This window comes from Mastacembelus armatus, chromosome 2 (genome assembly GCF_900324485.2).
Source record: "Mastacembelus armatus chromosome 2, fMasArm1.2, whole genome shotgun sequence".
NCBI classification, from domain to species: Eukaryota; Metazoa; Chordata; class Actinopteri; order Synbranchiformes; family Mastacembelidae; genus Mastacembelus; species Mastacembelus armatus.
In genome coordinates, this window is record NC_046634.1 from 9,896,394 (window position 1) to 9,917,180 (window position 20,787).

At 43.2% G+C, this 20,787-nt stretch overlaps 1 protein-coding gene across 5 annotated transcripts; it reads left to right on the top strand.

The window, feature by feature from the left end:
- Positions 1-1,476: 1,476 nt before the first annotated feature.
- On the top strand, positions 1,477-20,215 carry LOC113127219 (aryl hydrocarbon receptor-like). Of its 5 annotated transcripts, none has more exons than XR_003295404.1 (12): positions 1,477-2,073; positions 2,596-2,783; positions 5,251-5,342; positions 7,539-7,628; positions 8,871-8,997; positions 9,503-9,639; positions 11,323-11,528; positions 11,663-11,772; positions 13,500-13,641; positions 13,727-15,215; positions 17,715-18,612; positions 18,832-20,119. XR_003295404.1 is itself a non-coding variant. In XM_026301605.1 (12 exons), exons 1-11 carry the CDS (start codon positions 2,033-2,035, stop codon positions 17,871-17,873), a joined length of 2,781 nt encoding a protein of 926 aa, XP_026157390.1. In that variant the 5' UTR covers positions 1,477-2,032; the 3' UTR covers positions 17,874-17,904; positions 20,197-20,215. The 5 variants fall into 5 exon arrangements, 4 of the variants coding, with proteins under 4 accessions (XP_026157390.1, XP_026157389.1, XP_026157391.1 ...); XM_026301605.1 differs by lacking the exon at positions 18,832-20,119 and adding an exon at positions 20,197-20,215 and having other exon boundaries at positions 17,715-17,904; XM_026301604.1 differs by having other exon boundaries at positions 17,715-20,119.
- Positions 20,216-20,787: the final 572 nt, after the last annotated feature.

Here is a 20,787-nt window from a genome sequence, read left to right on the forward strand (position 1 = left end):
TCAGCACAAAATGAAACGTTACATTCAGAAGTGTGAGTTTTCACAACACACCTTAATGCCTTTTTAAACGTGGAGTGCTTTCAATCAAAGCCTTTTTCCCATAAAAGTATTCTGCATGTAGAAATATAAATTCATGTTGTTGCTTGCTCTTAGATGAAAACAACAAAGCCCTTATATTTTCAAACCCCAGGCTCTTAAATGCAAAATGCAGTATCTTTGTGTACCTGTACATAAATGTTTCTTTTTTCAAAGTATGTATTGTCATATATTGCTTATTTTAATATTGTATTGCCTTATTCTGACTCACACCTATCATTTTTGTACATTTCTGCACACAGTACATACACATGTAATCTCTTCATATCATGTTTTTTTTTTTGTAATTCATTTCCTTGTGAATTTGTTTTCAATATTTTTGCTTTGAACAGTGTATGAGTGTTTTCATTTGGCCTTTTCATGCTGACTATATTAAAGGTGATCTGATCACACTGCAGCGTCAACATCTGTCATGGCAAAGGTGTTTAACCAAGTGTTGAAAAGCTGTGGATGATATTTTTTTCTTTCTCAAACTGCTGTTTGATGAGAGAATATAGGAAAATCTAATTGGCATGCTAATAATTTACCTTCTATAGGCGATTCTCAGTTCTTCTTGACTGTTTGAGCAGTGTTATATTGCCAGTGATGGTCTGCAGTGTCCACTAGATGACAGTGTTACTGTTTTGGTAATGTGCACTGTGATGCCTCTGCTCCAGTTTGACAGTCTGCTCCCAGTTAAGCTTCAATGGTTTTCACTGCAAAACCAAACTGGACCATAAAGAATCAAACGCTTATCCTGTCAGTCTGACATGATGCATTACAAAACACAGTAACAAGAATAATTGATAAGAAAACAAGTACAAATTTGTTTATTTCTATTACTGATGCCTTATTTTATGCTGTAGATAGTCAAGATGGAGACTTTTTTCACTCCATGTTGGTTGTCCTTTGTAGACACTGTGTGCAGGCAGATGCACATTTTAGGGGTAAAATCTTTATCTGCTAATTAACTATGTAGAGCTTAACGCCTAAAGCCAAACCAGGTGAGTAGTTAAATAGAGCTGTGTTCATTGTTTGTTGTCATTTCGAAACAGGGTGAATGTGCTTTGTCTGCTTTTTAAATGTTAGCTTAAAAAGCTTTAAACTGGCTTTAAAACAAGTACAGTAAAAAAATTATTAGCTCTGAGCAAATGGTACTGTACAAAATTAAAACAATGTCAAATTATTAAAAATATTACTATAGATATTTAGCTAGTTATTCGATTAAATGAAGGCTCTTATTTTAAATTAATATATTTTAACGTTGTTATTCTGACCGTTATTTTAAATTCAGGTGACCGTTATTTTGAAATAAGATGACCGTTATTTTAAATTCAGGTGACCCTTGACCTGATGCGCGCTCCCGACGACAAAATCAGTACGGTTGCCGGCGAAGCGCGCTCCGGTCGGGGCCAAACCTAAGAGCGCGGCAGCGGAGAGGAGCGGGAGAAGAAGGTAAGAGGACTCGGGGTAGAAAACAGAACTTTACCCGGGTCGTTTATCCGTTTTCGGTGGAAATTCGCCCGCAGGATGTGAGACTGAAACGGAGACTTTTATTGCGGGACGTCCGCGGGCTTTGACGCACCGGCGGATCTCCAGGGACGGATACCCGGAGCCAGAGTAACGTTACCCTGATACTCCTGAAACACTTGGAGCTCCGGTGTGTCTGTTTTACACAGTGACATTATCGGTATTCAGTCTGGTTTACACCGACTGACCACCGGAATACAAGTTTTAACGGCTCCCGGTACGTTAGCTAACGGCACCGCCACGCGTTACCGTTATTTCGCGTTTAACGCTGTAACGTTAGCTTAAGCGTTTTCCGGTTTGCCCGTTAGTCAAAACAGATGAGTCTCATGGTTGTGGTTTCTGGGAGTGTTACTGGTTTCTGTGGGAAGGCGCTACTGGATTCTACCGTCTGGAGCTGGTGCGAGTTTGAGTTCAACAAACCTACAACATGTTTGCTGGACGGAAAAGAAGAAAATCGGCGCAGAAAGGGTGAGTTCTGGATTTTAATGCTGTTAAATAATGACATGCATTTATAACTTACTCTAGAGCTCATCAATCCTGTTTGATCAATGGTTTCAGCCTGATCAATAGCCCGAAATTATTAAAGACATAACTGGTTTTAAAGGTTCGTATAAAAGATCTTTATTTGATTTTTATCATTGATTGTAAAGTCAATATATAAAGTTTCTAAAGTTAGAAGCACATCTATCTGACATGTTCACATCTGAACCGAAATATGTTTTCTAATATAATATAAGAATATATTGGCGTGGCATGATACCAGCTGGGCTCTGATCACTCAATTGATAATTAATGATCAGCTCTTCTTTGTGTATATTGTATAATGGCAGAAATGTCAATGTATTTTGGGTAATTTATAAGAATAAATTTGTGATTATAAAATGAAACGTCAATATCAGCTCCATATATCAGTGTTCTGCTTTTTGTGATCCTCACGCTGTGTGATAATGAAGAATTACTCAAATGTCACCGTGCTTCTTTCATATCCAGTGTCAAACAGAACCCCGCTGAAGGCGCCAAGTCCAACCCATCCAAACGCCACCGTGACCGTCTGAACTCAGAGCTAGACCGCCTCGCCAGCCTGCTGCCCTTCCCCGAAGACGTCACCACCAGCCTGGACAAGCTGTCCATCCTGAGGCTCAGTGTCAGCTATCTCCGCACCAAGAGCTTCTTCTCAGGTAGGAAACACAGCTTCCATAAACCATACACAGTCGAGAACCGCAACTTCACAAACCTGTGTTCTTTTGCTCTCCTCACAGTGATGTTCAGTCGGCTTAAATTGGACCAATCTTGAATCTTAACTCCATGCTAACTGGGAGCAGCATATTGTGAGTGCAGTGGTTTCAAAAGAATGGTGGTGTGGAAGTGGTGAGCGTTATAAATTTTGAAGTTGACACAGATGGAAGAAGACAGGGAAACTGTTAAATGTTATTTTTCGTTCATGAAACAGCTGCTTGCCCTTTTTCTTTCTCCACCTACTGAAATAGTGAAATAGCTTTTCACACCTCACACGGGACCCGCGGACACAGGCAGACATGCACAGACAGAGGTGGAAAGAAACGAGGTCAGAGAGAGTTTCTGGAGGCAAAGGTGGACATGAAACATTATGTGTTTCAGTTGTTTTGAGCCAGGAAGGTTGAAACCTCTAATTCACGATAAATTAAGCTGTGGATAGACATGAATCTAATCCATATCTTAATGTTCAATGTTTGAGACCACATTTGGCTTTCATTTAACTAAAAACATAAGCCAAAGCTCAAAAACACAACTACAAAGAGCTGCATATTAAAGTGTTAAAGGATTTTTGAAGGGATGGAGGTCCTGACCTCTGTGTCAGGCTGTGATTTAGACTGTGTTTAACAAATGGCGAAGCACAGAGGACTGGCTTTGTCGAGGAGTTAGCAGGCTTACAGGCATAGCACATGGATTTGGGGCTGTAGGTGTGTGTGGGTTTTCTCAGGCTTGAATGTGTTCACAGATTTACTGTTAAAAGCAGATTGGCCATCAGTCCAAAAACAACAAACAGCCGTCAGAAATCTGCTCAGCCACAAAAATCCTTAAACCTCACTGAACATCTGGAATATCTGAATCCTTGTTTAATGTGGGAGCCTTAAATTAGCATGTTAAATATGGAACAGTTGACTTGTATGATAACTGAGACTGTATCCAGTACTATGCTGCACATTTTATAATTGTATTCAGTTCTGATAGTGAAACTGCTTGGAGCTCAGCTGATTCAGCTCATGTAAATATCCAAGCACAGCAGCCAATCAAGCATTAACCTGGGCAGCACAGGCTTTTACCTGTGTCTCTGATTAACATCAGGAACAGGCCAGCTCCCCCAGCTCGACCTGAGCTCGATCCCCTGACAGACCCCCTCATGTCTGAGTGTGTTGTAGGTCAGCTCCTGTGGCCTGTGGCCATGAGGCAACTCAGTCCCACACTAATGTAGGTCTGAGGAGACGGCCGTGTTACATCGAGCAGGGAGGAGGAGATGAAAGCTTTGGAGAATAAAAACACAGCGGGATAATCCACTCAGGGCCCATTTCCAGACCCTTTGAAGAGGAGGAAGGGGGAGACAGGTCCCCACTTCTCAACTTTTGACCCATGCAGCCACAGGAGTCAAAACTGGTTACCAGTACAGAAATCCTTCTCCATTTCTGTCACTCCCAAGTTGAAAGGACTAGGTTAGGTTTAGGTGAATAACACACAGGCTCACAAATTTCTCTGTTGGTTTTTGTTGATATTGACTAGTTATGTGCAGATTAAAACATGGGGGATGAGATGCTGCATTAGACGGGTCATTCAAGCCATTTTTCTGGTGAGATAACAGATAAAGATGAAGAAGTGACATAATCATTAGGTGTAGGCCCAGATGTGGGGGGTTGATATAATCACATTGTTTTATCAGTTCACAAATGTTAATATCCAAATGAATAATTCCCAGCACTGAGTGGATGGTCTTTCTCTCATAATATACATTTTTTTAGAGTTGGATTGAAGCCCAGGATTTGATTTGGTTGAAGAGCATTTATATAAAAATAGTTTTTAGCTTCCTCAGTCTTTTCCTGCTCTAAATGACGTGGGGAGCTTCCTTGGTGTTTCCTGTCTACCTCTTCAGCCTGAGACAGAAGACTGAGAAGAGTCTGTTGTGATGTTTTTATTGACTGCTGGTGTCCTCGCCACCCTCCGTTGTGCTAACAGATGTTCCTTCTCCGTCCTCCTGGTCGCCTCAGGGTGTTCTTTTTTGGGGGGTTTTTCGCCAGCGGCTCCCATTCATGACGTCAGGGCACATATCCCCCTCCACCCCGTTGCTTTATTTATTGATAGCTGACATGCTTTTACTGCTCTCCCATGGCCTCGTGAGCTTCATCTGCACTGAGTTGCGTACCAGCACAGCTTTGGGTGCAGCTCCATCAGGATTTTCAGTTTCTTTTATATAGGAGAGTCAGTTTTGACTTAAGGTCAATGTTTGAACTGTTTGAGTTAAGGTTGGCATAGTGTAGTCCCAATCACACACACACGCTGTCTATGAAAGCATCATTAGCATCTCTGCAAATTGACCAGCAGACCAAAATGAACCAAACATAGCATTGATAAATGTCAGTGATCATCATCCATCACTCTCTGCTTCCTTTTCTATAGTAACACTAAAGAAAAGCGGTGATCAGAAAGATGGCAGCGGGACAACAGGGTCTGTGGACGGCTGCATACCTGAGGGGGAGCTGCTGCTGCAGGTTGGTGAGAAACAACACATGCTACCATCTTACGTCCCTCTGGTTCATTCACACGTTCATTCTTCCTGGCAGGTGCTTCAGAAGTTGATTTGTAAATATTTATTTTTATGAGTTTGCAGAAGATATAGAACCACACATGCAGGATAAGCCTACAGTCAACAAATGTACCATGATGTGTGTTTTGAGTGGTTTGATCACTGTCCTACTTTACTACATCTCAGGTGTGTTTATGAGCTTCTGACCACTGATGACCCCCCCCCCCCCAACCCCCAGCTCTGAGGCTCTGAGATAGTTTGTGGTGTGTTTCTGTGGATCACGCAGAGGCTGCACACAGCAGCAGCACAACAGGTTGTTTAGGTCGGGTTTAGCTGTGTGATGGGGGAGAGGCTGCTCTGCACAGCAGGGCAGGAGGAGAAATGGCTTGTTTCTGTGAGCAGAAACCTGTCTCACCTTCTCTTGCCAGTGAGATGAGTTTGATTTGACCACAGCGGTCAGTAGTTTTTCTTTCAAATACCTTTCATCTCACACTTTTATTATTTACAAATGCCAAAATAATTTTGACTTGACTGTAATTCATGTATGTGTAAAATAAATGGGGAGTAGCTTCCCCTGACTGTTGTTCACTCAAAGACAGACGCTAACACAGGTAAACACAGGTTTCTCCAGGCAGAATCAGTTTGCTGATATTTGCATTGATCCCAGGAAGTAAATGGGTCACTGCAGCAGCAAAGAATCAAAGATGTGTCAGCATGAAGGGCAGCAGCTTCCTGCCTTCCATTACAGACACTGGCCCATCAATTATACAGAGCCGGTGAACACATCTATTATTGAAGTGAGGGGGGTTTAGTTAAAAGATGTGTGTGTATTAGTGGAAATCAAGTGAAAGCATTTAGGGTATTCTTGGATTCTTTCACAGTATATCACCAAATCTTAAATACAGCCCTTAGAGCTGTGTGTGTGTGTGTGTGTGTGTGTGTGTGTGTGTGTGGGGAGCAGGGATAAAGTGGATGGAGAGTTAAGTTTATTTTTAAACACTTGATTACAAGATCTGCTGGGTCTGACAAACACACCAATCTTTTGTCACTCACACACTCAGCCTCAGGAGACAGGTTGACCAAACCTGAGTGTGGGATCTGCAGGCAGTAAATATTTACATACATGCATGTACAGCATGTCACTGCACAGAGTGTATGTTATGTATGTGTTCGTGTGTGTGGTCACATGCAGTTGATAAAGAATGGATTTTCTTTATCATTTCTCAGTATTTATATATTTCTCAGTAGTACAAATTAATAGGAAGTCAATCACAGTAGAGTCTAAGTAGATTGTGTTATTAAAAGAAATCAGAGTTTGTCTTCTTCCCAGTCACACATCACTAGTACCCAGTGTGACTCTCCACACTCCTCAGTGTGAATTATTCAGCAGCTCATGAAACTGTCACGTTCTAACCTGCTGGTAGTGCTTTTTTGACATCTGGTAATGGATTGTCAAAAGGTTACAAAAGGAAGTTTTTGGAAAAACGTTTTGACCGAACATCAGTGACAGGAACCTTAGAGAAGCATGTGGGTCTGTGTGTGCAAATGAGGACGAGTGTCTGTTCCTACAGAGGAAATCATCCTCATCCTCATCGGTGAGGTGTGGTCGGATGCTGGCAGGACGCCACTGTGACTCAGTCAGGACTCAGTGTCATCACCTCCTCTCTGAGCCTTCGAGGCCCGAGGAAGACGGTGATGGTGGGGTTAGTCATCCCGCAGTGACCTCCCTCCTCCTCTACATGACTCTTTGAACTGACGTCTACTTGGCTCCAGACTTTCCTCTTCCCATCCTGCGCTCCCTGCCTGGGGGAGAGCTCTCGTCCCTCTTTGTTTTTTCTTTGGCTTTCGTCGTTTCATCCACTCTGCTGTTCCATTTCTTCTTTCTTTCTTGTTTTAAAGTCTTCATCCTCACTGGAACTTGATATCAACCAGGTCGTGTCTTCTCTACAAATTAAAGATGTACGAAAAAGTAAAAAAGACTATTTCAACACATGCAATTTCTATCAAGCAGGTTTTGAGATTTTTCTGTATAACTACAAAAGAATTTCAAAAATGGAGCCAGTCAATGTTCTGGTTACACATTTATTCTGCTTCTCAGCAGGTATAAACAGGATTATATTCATGATCAACATGAACAGAACAATATGTCTTCTCTCTGCAGGCCCTCAACGGCTTTGTCCTGGTGGTGACGGCCGAGGGAATTATCTTCTTCTGCTCTCACACCATCCAGGATTACCTTGGCTTCCATCAGGTAAGACCTCCTTTACACTTACACTTGCATTTTGGAAACAGCAAATCATTTATCTCAGGATTTTTCCTGAAGCAGAACTGAGATTCCTGACAACATTTCTGTTGATCCAGCAACCTGCAGCACATCAGATTGGTCAGATAGTCATCTACAGAAAATGACCCTTACAGGTAGTTTTCCTCTTGTAAAGCAGCGAATAACAAAACAAAAGCTGTTGATGGCAGGTTTACCCAGAGCATCAAGGGACTGCATCCTCCTCACTACACAGAAGACTGAAGCTAACACTCATGGAGTGAGATGTTTAATCCGGTTGGCTTCACAACTAAGGCTGCTGTCTCCAGTCTAATCTCATTTTGGAAAATGTGATGACACTGTATATCAGCATGCTGTGCACAAACAAACACACCTTTCTTACCCCTTTGACACAGACGTTCACAGGGTGTGAATATGACTCCTGAGCCCTCGTTTCTCCGTCCACCTGAGGCACGTCACCTCTCATTTACATTCTCAAACATTTCTAAATCTAAGGTGAAGCTGCTGTCTCTGCTGAAGTGGAGGGCTCAGAGACAACAAACAGCAGCACGCATATGAAACCGAAAAAGAGTGGCACCAAGGGTTGAAACAACATGAAACAGGACGCACCTGAGGAATGAGTAGGCAAAGGGTGATCAGTCATATAGGAACAAGCAGAATCTGTGGCGACATAGAAAGAAGCTAACCTAGACAAATGTTTATTGGCCACCGATAGACGGCCGTGGCTGTAGAGTTAGCGTCCAGAGTACATGAAACACCAGTGCAGTTCATGAGAGCACACAAACATAAACTGGGGGCGCTGGTTCCACTCTGGTCCTCAGCCAGATCATGCTGGGTCTGGACAACAGATATGTGGGTCACAGCAGGGATTTGGCTCCATTTCAGCTATGTGAATCAAACATTAGGTGACACTTGATTTCTGTTGGCCACACTTCAAAGCAAACTGAATCAAGCGCACCCTTCAGGGCACCTGCTGACAGTAATTGCTTCAACAAAACACCCACCTGAACTCACAGTCTCTGGTGCAGCCTAATAACTGGATTATTGTAAGGTTCCCCTAGTACGGTTGTGTAATTTCACCACTAACCAATGCACCGTCGCTTCTTTGCATATTTATGTAAACTTAGCATTTATGAACGATATAGACTTCACTCCATATTTAAGCCCTTAGTTTAAAAAATAACTGTTTTCTTTGTGGTGTTGTTCTGCCAGACTGATGTGATGCACCAGAGTGTGTTTGAGCTGATCCACACTGAGGACCAGCAGGAGTTCAGGAGGAACCTGCACTGGGCCCTCAACCCTCCTTCCAGCCTTGGACCCCATACAGATCCATCACCAGGTCTGTGAATCGCAAACACACCAACTTCCATTCAGCAGTATCTTCATGCTCTGTCTGTGACAAGCTGATCCAGGACAAAGATCTAAATTATGCTAAATTCACAGCTGCTCTTGTGGCATATTCTCATTGTGTTGGTCACAAACCAAACTCTAAGTCACAGATGGCTGAGAGGTGACCTTTAACTAAAGTCTCCTGAGATGGGGTCTTAATGTCACACACACAGACAACACAGTGTGCATACAAAAACACAGCACTGTGCACATCAATCACTTCCACCAGCACACACATGCTCTTACTGTACATGCACATACAAATGCACACACCTGTCGTTTTGAATTAGGTGTGGGTTATCAGTTAAATGGACACACACAAACAACAGACAGGTCAGACTGTCTGGTGATGTACTGCTGATTTTAAATAGTCAGGGTTTTGCACAGCCTTCTGTCTCATACTTATGGTGTATATCACAATAAAATGGTAATAAAAAGCTTTTTCTTGTCCTCAGGTGGTGAGTGTGCATCAACATCTTCCTGCCCAGTGAGCTACAGCCCTGACCAGCTTCCACCTGAAAACTCCTCCTTCCTGGAGAGAAGCTTCGTCTGTCGTTTCCGCTGTTTGTTGGACAACTCCTCTGGCTTCCTGGTAGGACTGAGCCTAAAGCAGATATGCAGTTAACCAGGAAAGACATTTCAAATAGCCAGTTTTAGAGACATAGTAATAAATAAACACATGCTTAGTCAAATACAGTGAAAAAATGAATCCATGGTAGTGGTTTGTTTTGTTTTGAGGCCTGTGGGTGCTACCAGCAGTATGGCGTGTAACCTCAGAGTACCTCGGGGATCAGAAGCCACCGTGTACTCCTGTAATCCTCCTTAGGGTCGTGGGGAATTGGCCCTTAATCTCCCCACCACCACCACCACCCAGAGGAGATGAGAGCAAAGGGAGAACTAGCTTGGTGAGGCGTGGTAACTCCAGACAGTCCACTGCTGCTCCCACAGTTCAATGGCTGCACAAATAATGATAGAGGTTAAGGTCTGCAGCTTTAAGTGATCCATAGTCTTGCTTGAGAGCACTCCAGCAGGGCTCAGTAAGGGGTTCGGCCCTCAGTGCTCTGTGTGTTTGCGTGAGCAGTAAGCCAGGTCTCTGTTCTGTCCACTGGTCATTTATAATCCCTCCTGCTATTCAGGGTTGCATTCCTGACATCACGGCTGCAGGCCCTTAAACCCACCAAGGTCAATTAACCACAGCTAACAGGTTGTTGGGGGGGGGGGGGTCTTCACACGAGGAGGCAGGAGAAAGTCTTTCAGAGGTTTTTGAGTTTGTTGAACCTCTGTGTTGGCTTCTGCTGGTGCTTTGATGGTCATATTGAAGGTTTTTGCTTCACTGAGAAGATATAAGGAGTTAAAGATAAGAATGTGTGGGGTAATGCTTGTAATGTTTGGGAATAGGTTGGTAGTAAAAATCCAAATGGGCCTGTGTGGCATGCTCCTAGTGTTCTGTCATAGTAGCTTTAATTTTGGAGTCTTTCCTTATCAGTTAAAAATGTTTTTATTTCACCAATATCCGGTTTATTCTTGTTTCCCAGACTCTGAGTTATGTTTTCGTAGCCAGCAGCAGGCCAGCTGTTTGAAGATTTTAAGTTGTAAGCTGAAAGGTTTACTTGCTTGTGGTTTGGTTAGAGAAAAGGTCACGGCATCTCCAGCAGCAGCACCGTGGGAACACGACTGTGTACATCAGATTTCATGTATTTAAACTCACTGCAAGACGATAGTTGCTAAGACTTTCCAGGGTCAAGTTATCTCAGCTTTGTGCCTTGACTAATAAGATGAACAAGTCTCATGTTTAGGGTTAGTAGTAAGACCTGAATTTGCTTTGTGTTGATCTTCATTACCACTGTGGAAGTCACACTAAGACTCTCTGAACATAGTCCTGTCAGCCTTAATCTGTCGTTCTTTCTGCTCAGCTCACCTGTATGACACACAACACTCCCAATCAATACAGTATTTAAATGGCAAGTCATGTGACTGGAGGGAGAGCAGCTGGAGGGGTTTCCAGTAAGTGACACCAATGAACCCAGTGTGTTTACAGTGTATAATGAAGTGGTTTTGCTCACACCATTACGCAGCAGGATAAATGAAACTAGTGGTTCTTGACAGGGAGAAAAGACACAGCACTCGCTCATCCGTGGAAGCTTGATGCAGAGAAAAGCAAATGAAAAGCTTCAGCATTTGTCTCGTCTCTGTTTTCACAATAGTGATGCTGAAATCTCAGAATCGTTGTAGTCATGGTTCACTGATACGAACTCCAGCTGTGCTCTGCCCTCAGGCGTTGAACATCCAGGGCCGCCTCAAGTTTCTCCACGGTCAGAGTCGTCAGCAGTGTGACGGTGAGAGCAGTACCCCGCCTCAGCTCGCCCTGTTTGCCATCGCCACGCCCCTCCAGCCCCCAGCAATCCTGGAAATCAGGACAAGGAACATGATCTTCAGGACCAAACACAAGCTTGACTTCACACCCATGGCCTGTGATGCAAAGTACATAAAGTCAAACCAGCACACTTATGAAGGGTTTTATTCGAAATTTAGTTTGTTCAGTTTGTTGAAGATTGGAATACACTTGACTGCAATGATGTTTAATGAATATATCTGCTGGTTTTCTGGACTTTCAGGGGTAAAATAGTTCTGGGCTACACTGAGGCAGAGCTGAGAGTGCGAGGTACAGGTTACCAGTTCATCCATGCTGCCGACATGCTGTACTGCGCCGAAAATCACATCCGAAGTAAGTCCCAGCTGTTCACAATTTGCATGGTTTACTTCACAGTTAACTTCATAGTGAAGCCAACTGAGACTGAAAGGCTGCGGGTGAAAATCACTGGAACCACTGGAATTAAAATGTGGGAGGGAGGGGAACTGATCCATCACAAGACACAAGACTGTAAGGCTGTAGGTGCTTCCATGGACCTCCTCAAAGACATTTTCCTGGGTGGTCCTTTGTTTGGAATCATTACTGATGAAAATGAAGTAAAAATAAAGCAGAGGCCATAAATGTTTCAAGACATTTTCTAAACAGAAGCTGACTTTAGTGAAAACAGTCAGTGCAGTTTAAAGTTTAGTAACAGTGAGCAGAAGGACATGCTACAATACTGTAGCTGCTTTCTTTATATGTATATGTATATTAGGTATGAATATATGTTTTTTTAACACAGTTTTAGTTATGAAGACATTTTATTGTTGTGTTCCTCCATCTAGGGGCTGAAAGTCTGACAAAAAAAATCTGGTTTAATGTAAATTTGTTCAGTGTAGTGGTCCAATTTGTGAGAAAGATGAAGGTACGACTGTAACTAGTAATCATTTCGTCTCATTATTTTTTATTGCTGCTGGTCCCATCCTGACCCAGCATGCTCAGTAATTGGTTCGACAGATACATGTTTTAGGCAAACGGGGGTTTATACTGTAGGCCTGGATACAAAGTGACCTTAATGAGATCCATGACTTTTTCTGCATTAAACCCAGGGAGGATCAGTTTATAATCTGAGCTAAAGAGTATTGAGCCGTGTGTCATTTGACTACATTACATTTGTAACACATGCAACAAACAAACAAACACTGTGTGTGTTTGTTGTTGTTGGAGGAAACCTCTGAGCAGGAGCCAAGTGTCCTACTTAGCTTATGTACCGAATGACCCGGTTAGTCGTAACCATGGCGCCCAGAAACGTCACGTCACAGCTACCAGACGTTCTCACACATGCATGGGTGATTACATGTATACATGTAGTCATTGCTTGGCTGATAACAGAAAAATGTGTGGACATATTTAGTTATGAAACAGGAAAACAGACATTTTTCAATTTCTTCTGTAAAATAGATCGTTTTAATAGTTATAAATAAAGAGTGACAAAAAAGAAAGGAATACAGTGTGTTGAAGATCCCAGAGGTGCAACACCTACGCTTTAGTCTGTCTGAGGACCAGGACAGAGTTTGTCCACAGACATAAATATTGCAGTTCCTTTTAAAGGTCAGTAGCTCATGGCTTTTACTGCTAAAATAATGCAGTGATGTCTCTGAAACTCTGCAGACACAAGACCTGTTTATGCGTGTTACATGGATAAGCAGTATTCCTGTTTGGTTGAAGCAGTTCTGATTTTATATTTCAGGATTTTGTCATTTCACATTAATGAATACACGAATTTGGTGTTCTATCCCGAAGAAGCTAGACAGCACAGAAACATGAGCTGCACCACAATTATACGCACCAGCAGACTAAACACAGAGCTGTGGAGATGAGGGTGATGGTGCAGGTGTGGGTGTGTGTTGGGCTGCATTAGTGTGTGCAAACAGGACTTGTAACTCGCTCATGTAGCCAAAGTGAACATCAGCATGTAGCCTCCTTCACAACATCAAGCATGACTGAGCAAATGCGGTGTGAGTATGTGCACACTGTGGGGCGTACAGAGCGCCAACAGCGGCCACACCGAGCCTCTGAAGTCGCCTCTGATGTGATTCCAGTGATAAAGACGGGCGAGAGCGGCCTCACCGTCTTCAGGCTGCTCACCAAGGACAACCGCTGGAAATGGGTCCAAGCCAACGCCCGGCTTGTCTACAAGAATGGAAAGCCAGACTACATCATCGCCACCCAGAGGCCTTTGGTGTAAGTTCCATGATTCCAGCCTGATTTCTGAGTTTTAGCTAAGTTATCTGTTAATTTTTTTTCTCTGCAACATCTGTTTCCACAGGGACGAGGAAGGAGGGGAACACCTGAGGAAGCGATCTATGCACCTTCCCTTCACCTTTGCCACTGGAGAGGCTCTGCTCTATCAGACCAGTTACCCATTGCACGGTTTCCCAGATTCCTTCCAGGGCAAAGCCAAAGGTAGCAAATCCAGGAAGGGCAAAGTGGACAGGAACTCTTCGGACGACCTGGACCCAAAGTCTCTGCTGGGAGCGCTAATGAGCCAGGATGAGTCTGTGTATGTCTGCCAGCCGGACACAGAGCCAAAGTTGTCTTACCACAGCAGCCTTTTTAGTGAGCAGCACAGTGAGACTGATGGATTTGGTGGTTTGTTAAGTGGCGACAGCTGGCATATTGTATCTAACGTGGAGACAGGGATGTGCAACAGTGAAATGACCAATTGTGATCCACTTCTGGCCACTCTGGACTCACTGTCTCTGGACGGAGATGAGACATGTTCCAACAGTGAGCTCTTCAATGCCCTGGAGAACCTGGGCCTGAACGCTGAAGACCTGGAGCTCCTGCTGCTGGACAAGAGGATGATTCAGGTGGAGCTCGACCCCAACCACATCCCCACCCTTAGCGATCTTCTCACCAACAACGAAATCCTCTCCTACATCCACGACTCCCTGGAGAGTGTCACTGATAGAGAGGAACAAGGGCCCAGAGGTGGATTTGAGCCTTCAGCACACCCCCCAATCCCAGAGTCAGCCCAAAGTGTTTCCCAACAGGAATGTTTTACAGCTGCTAACCCTGCAGCTCTTCCTAGCAGCAGGCAGCCCATCGTGCACCTGTCGCAACAGATGCAGCAACATATCAGTGCAGGTGAGCTGGTGAAAACTCACATCCAGTCTGAAACTGCTGACACTAACATTTTACCTGGGATTCCTAACAGCCAGTGGTTGGCCACAACAGAGAACCACCATCACTCCGACAACCACACCCATGATAACCCACATACTGTCCTTAAAGCCTCACAGCTGAACGGTGACCATAACCACCTTAATAAACTTCGGGAGTCGAGTGAACAGTGGCAGGTCCAGCAGGACCAGCCCTCAGTCCACCACCAGTCTCTGCAGCCCGTAAGCAGCCAGAGCACTTTGTTGCCTGGCTTCCAGAATCCGCTCGGACAGACGACAAATGGATCTTACATCCCAAATGGCCACACAACCTTTCTGCCAAACGTGGGGGTTGCTCACTCGGATTACACACATGCAGGTGACGCAGTGCAGAATGGTGTCACCACACCAGACGGTTGTCACTACCAGACTTTGATGGCCTTCTCACGGCCGCACCAGGTGCAGAAACACCAACAGCAGCAGATGTTGCAGCAGACTCATGTTCCTCCATCTTGTTTACCCCAGCGTCCCACCCAAAGCCCTGCCCTGGATTTAGAACAGTTTCTGGGACTGTGCCAGCCACAGCAGAGCCTGTCGTCATTAGAGGACTATGGCGAGTTCAACACCAATATGGAGGATACCACTCACAGCAAGGTAAGAGACCTGGTCCAGTACCAGGTAAGGTGATTGGCAATTGAACTGTAAATTAATTACAGCTGAGATTTTGGCTGAAATGAACATTTGTATTTTTACATTTTATTCTACCCCAAAGTGACTGTTTCATACATAGAACCTCAAGAATTATATGTGCTTTGCAGAGAGGACGGTACAGCTGCAATTATACTGAACCTCATCCAAAATAAAATTTGTGACGAGTACAGAGAAAAACACAACTACTGGAATTTGTCCCTTAAAATAACTAAAACAATTGTGTGCTGTGGGACCTTGGTAAAGAGGCTGGATGGGAAAAGCATGTTTTCAGGGCCTTTAATCCCATTTAAATCTGTCATGCATGTAAATTCTGTGGTTAGAGTTTTAGGTTCTGTGTGAACTAAACTGCAGTTTTATTTATATTTTGTTTGCAGCAGTGGCTTGTCATTACATTTTGTCCTTCAGTCAGTCAGATCAAATAATAAATCTTGACAATGTAGAGGTTAATTTAGTGGCAGGGTGATTCCTGTAAACCTGGGTGATGCTTTCCACTCCCTAAACAGTCCCCCTGAGGATGAATCCCACTAAAACCTTGTTTGGCCTATTTGGTCCTTCTCTTTTCATTCTTAACATCTAAAACGACTGAAGCTGCCAGCTGTTCTCAGAACTGTCTGCTCCGGGGGCCGCGCTCTTTATTCTTGACCACTGACGAGGCCTGAAGTCTGTGTTGTCCTCAAATATCAGTAAACATTAACAAACCAAGGGCTGGAGAATCAACCCTTTGCTCTTCTCTCTCACCGTCATGAAAATGGATTTTTTTCTGAGTCAGCACACACAGGCCCCCGGCTGGCATGGGGCTCAGTGTAAACTGTGGTGATCTGACTAGACAGGCCATGTAAATAAGACAAGAGGGAGATGGGTCAGAGTGCACTGGAAGCTAATGCAGCAGAGTCTGTATATGTTTTATCGGCTTCCCAGGAGAGGATCTGTGGACACTTTATTTGTGACAACTGACTTACCTGCTTGTCATTCACGTGCCACTGAATTCAATGTGCCAAAATTACGTATAATTTAAAGATCAGTGTAGGAAAACTTGACAGATTGAGGTCAGACTTCTGATTGTCCAGCAGTAATCAAAGATCAAATGGACAATGTGTCCTCTGTATCTCCCATCATCATCCACCGTCTACTTTTCCTGTGCTTTTGTTCCATAGCGCTCTGTTTTTCCGAGCATGAAGAGCATCGCTGGTATTTCTGGTGAAAAGCAAACTCAGAGATAACAAAGGACATACAGTTAAACGTGAGAGAATGGAGCAGAGCGAGGACAGAAAAGCAAAGAGGCAGCATGAGAGCAAATCCTGAAAGAATAATGAATAGAACAAGGTCGGGACGGGCTGTGGACGGCCCCAGAGAAGGCCGACCCCGGCAGGCATCCATTCATCCCCGCCCCACTCAGCCTCCAGTGTTATTCTTCAGGGTCACTAGCTGTCACTGAAAGAAAAATACTGGCAGGCTGGCCAGTCGAGCATGAGCAGTGCTGACCTACAATTTGACTGTCATCATTACCTAACGCTGAGAACACAGGGGTGGAGGGGGGCGGGCGGTGCAGCGAGAGACTGCTCTGAGCTCACAGAAGCAGCTCTGCTGGAGTCCGAGCTTCTTTAAGTGCAGCAGGCAGGGGGTTTGTCCTGGAAACCTTCACAGAAAATATCTGATGGTCATTGACAATCTGAATACACAGTCATCAAGTCTGTTGTGGAAATCTCAGTAAAATAAACTCAATAAACTACCTGTCAGTAGCTTACCGTGGTAATGGTATCACACAACCGAAACAAGAGCACACCCATAAGGTTTCATCTGGGTTACATCAGCAATTGAAAACATGTTTTTGTACCTTTTAATTGAAAAGCTGAGACATCAGATCCATTCAGAACTCAGTAAAAGTTACTGGTTTGAAATTGGCTTACTGGTATTTTGCTACATGCTTTATGTGACAGGATCTAAGACCTACAATGCAGCGGCAAGGAAGAAAACCAGTCTGCAGTATGTTTTAGACCTGGACTGCTTCAGTGCTAATGACCTAATCTGTTTAGACTGTCAGGGATTAGACACTGCTCGGTGCTCCTCCCTCATACCTCCCCCCTTCTTCCTCCCTCTGTCATGGCGTCTCAGGACTTTAGGTCTGCCCACTAAACATCTGCTGCTCGGTGCTCTCTGTCTGTCCTGACCTGCTTCATGTGATTAAGGTCAGCAGCGAGTCCAGAAAGACACAGTTTCTGATTGCCATGAATCCACCTGCAGTTTAGAGACTGACACGCGGCACTGTGGATTCATTATAATTGTTTATAATAATTATTGATTAATAGCACATTGATTTTGGTTTGATTTTGGTCTAAACAAACAGGCATAGCACACAGTTACCAGTAACAAGGGCACTACTACTTATCATGTTTGTGGGAATATACAGTAGTATCCTTAAACTGTGACCACATTGTTTTTCAGCTAGACAGCAGTTACCTCCTCAGTGCCACCAACGCAGCGTATGTCAGGACGTGTCTGATGCCCAGTGGAAATGCTGTGGCCACAGCTGAAGTCCCTGTGTCCTGCCCCAGTGGACTGGCCACCCTGCAGGACCCCCAGAAGTCGGGGTTTTTCCTTTGAAAGGACGACAAAGGTTTGACGAGAAGAGAAGGTAGAGAAGGAAAAATAGAATGAAAGCTAAACCGAAACCAAACATTTACACTGTTTTCCAGAAAAGACTTGAGATTCAGTTGTACAGCATTTGTGTCAGTTTCTTGTCCCATGGAGAGACAAGTAATGAAAAGTGTTTTATGTCACACTGTTTTATAACATTACTGGTTGTGCAGTCACTGAAACCTTTGTTTTTCATGTTTGGATAAGTTTTGTTGTTTACTGTCAGTCACACTAACAGATTATTGAACACCATGTTTATTTGACACCAAGGAGCTGATAAAGTGTAGGTTAGTAGATGTTTGTCCCGGTGCTTTACCTGTGAACAAAATAGCATTTCATTGTCAATATTGTTGAGATCAGACTTTGGTAAATGGTTTAAACCAAGAACGAGGTGCAGCTGAAAGGTTTTAACTTAATGCCACTGCTTCTGTAGCAGCTGCATCACGACTTTTATCCTAATGCTGCATTTTAGCTTGTTTGAGGTTTACACTGATGTTGTGCACTTATATATTGTTATTGAATTTAAACAGAAAGAGCATTTTTGTTTCCTGAGGGGAGACTGTGAGAATCCTGCGTTAATGCCTTGTCTCAGTGGCCTCGTTCAGTCTTTCCCCCCTGACTTTATCCTGCTGTCGTGTTGTGTGGGAAACTGTCCCATTGTAAATAATAGAAGCATGGATAAGTGAAGGCAAAAGAGGATGTGCGTGTAAGTTTTTCTCAATTTTTATTTTCTTTAATCACAAAAAAGTGATTTGTTGACTAATCATTTCAGATCAAACATGCAGGTGACACAATCGGGCAGAGTGAAAGATTATCTTTTACATACTAGTCAAAATGTTAAACTATGGCAGACTTCACAGTTTGCTTTTAGTCTATCAGGCGTTTCTTCAAGAAGAATCAGCTTCCTTTTCTTCTTCTTCATCAGAGTTTCCCCGTCGGACTGGAAAATACTCCAAGCACCAACCCTACTGTAGATGACAAAAAGAACCTGTAGTAAAGCTGCTACTGTATATGTAATGTTTGGAAATGTTTGCTGAAAGCCTGGTATGAAACACACACTGTGACAGCCAATACATGCTGCTCTTGAACACGGTTATTCAAACTGGCTGTTCTGCGGAAGCTTCCTCAGCCGCCAGAGAGACTGGAAGCTCGTGCTGCATTCATGTCCTGCCATGCTAACTGTAAATAAGACACTTCTGATAAGGCTGGAAATCAGAATTAACAGTTATCACTAGGAAAAGTCGCACAGCAGTATGCAGAGGAATACATGCCAGGGAATAAAAGCTTTTCACACGTAAGATGAAGATTTGGATCAGTCACATTTATAAAATGTCTCCTTGTGCTGTGTTTTCGGTCATATTTTAATTCCTTATTTTAATATATGAATAATCTCAGCTCTGACCGGACATGAGTGCACCGAAGCTTAAAAAGAACCTGAACAGTAAAAGTAAAAGTACTGATGATGGACGGGACAGCGTTAAGCATTTAGTACTGACTCAGAAACCAAATGAAACGTGAACACGTGTCTGCAGTTGCTCTGTTGTTGAATGTCCTGTGTAAAACTGTAAAGACATTTGAAACATGAAGCTTTTATTTCGCTTTCACAAAGGTGCTGACGAGTGATTTATCCATATTATCTGAAGACAAATGCATTTACTGATTTGCCTCTTTTCTTTCTCTGCTGTTGTGAGATCGGATGCTGTATGAAAAAAAAAAATTTAAAATAATTTTCCATGCGCTTTAAAAACAACTAAAAGAACAGTTGTGTATATGTATATGACTGTTTTTAATGGTGTTGTTACAAGCACTACTTTAAAGTCACTGTTCTTCTAAATGTTCTCCAGCACTGAAAGTAGTCTTACAGGAAAAAAGCATTTTCTGACTCCATGTTGTATGAATATTGTGTGTTTTGTCTTCATGTGATGTTTGAAGATGGTTTGTCACAAAGCAGGACTTTCTCCATGAAGAGATGAAATTTTGAATTTGTTTCAGCCTCTACAGAGCAGAACTCGAACTCAGTTTTGAAACCAAATTTCCACAAGCTGTTTTGTCTTAGTTCATTTTTTAAGTCACACAGACTTTATTTTGCTACTTTTATCACTGAAGGTTGTTGTTGTATGTAAGAGTTTTTTAAAAATGCAGTTTGTCCTGTTTGAGCCATGTGGTGCAATGTGCTCTGGGGTCCTGAAAATAAAGGACTTTGTGCAATCTCACTGAATCGTCTCCTCTTTCACAGTTTCATTTTGTTTGTGCTAACATCTTATGTCTTTTCACCTGTTCCCACCCCCAGGCAGCTCCATCCATCACCTGACCTGCTCACCTGTTCCCACCCCCAGGCAGCTCCATCCATCACCTGACCTGCTCACCTGTTCCCACCCCCAGGCAGACACGGCCTCCAGTCTGAACGTTGACAGCCGTTAGAGGGAAGTTAGGTGAGACAGGATGTGAATGTTAGTGAAATACTCACAGTGAGAGGGTGCTGTAGTTTATACAGGAGGAAAACAACAGTCATATCTTTAGCATCTTAGTCCATGTGGCTGAAATAGATTTTGGATTTGGTTTTCCAGCAGCTGTAATTAATTAATGACAAGCTGACAGACATTTATAACCAGGTCCAGGTGAATCAGTCATCCTTCTTTAATAATAATAATAATAATAATGGAGCTCTGCCAATATTGAATTTAGGAGTTTTAAAAAGCTGTTAAGTGTAAATATTCATGTGCAGAGTCCCTAAAATAATTTTTAATATTAAAAGAACTGTGACTAAGATATTAGTAAGCAGAGCATTACAGACTTTAAATAGGTCCCTGTTCTCAGGTGCACAAACAGATACGTGTATTTAAAGTATATTTATGCATCAGCTATTTTAAATTTAATGACA

What these genes read in the sequence shown, in the direction of transcription:
- LOC113127219 (XM_026301605.1), top strand. Translation starts at nt 2,033, where the DNA reads ATGTTTGCTGGACGGAAAAGAAGAAAATCGGCGCAGAAAGG. An exon ending in AGGGGGAGCTGCTGCTGCAG is followed by an intron (nt 5,343 to 7,538) that starts GTTGGTGAGAAA and finishes TTCTCTCTGCAG; the next exon opens with GCCCTCAACGGCTTTGTCCT. An exon ending in CCATACAGATCCATCACCAG is followed by an intron (nt 8,998 to 9,502) that starts GTCTGTGAATCG and finishes TCTTGTCCTCAG; the next exon opens with GTGGTGAGTGTGCATCAACA.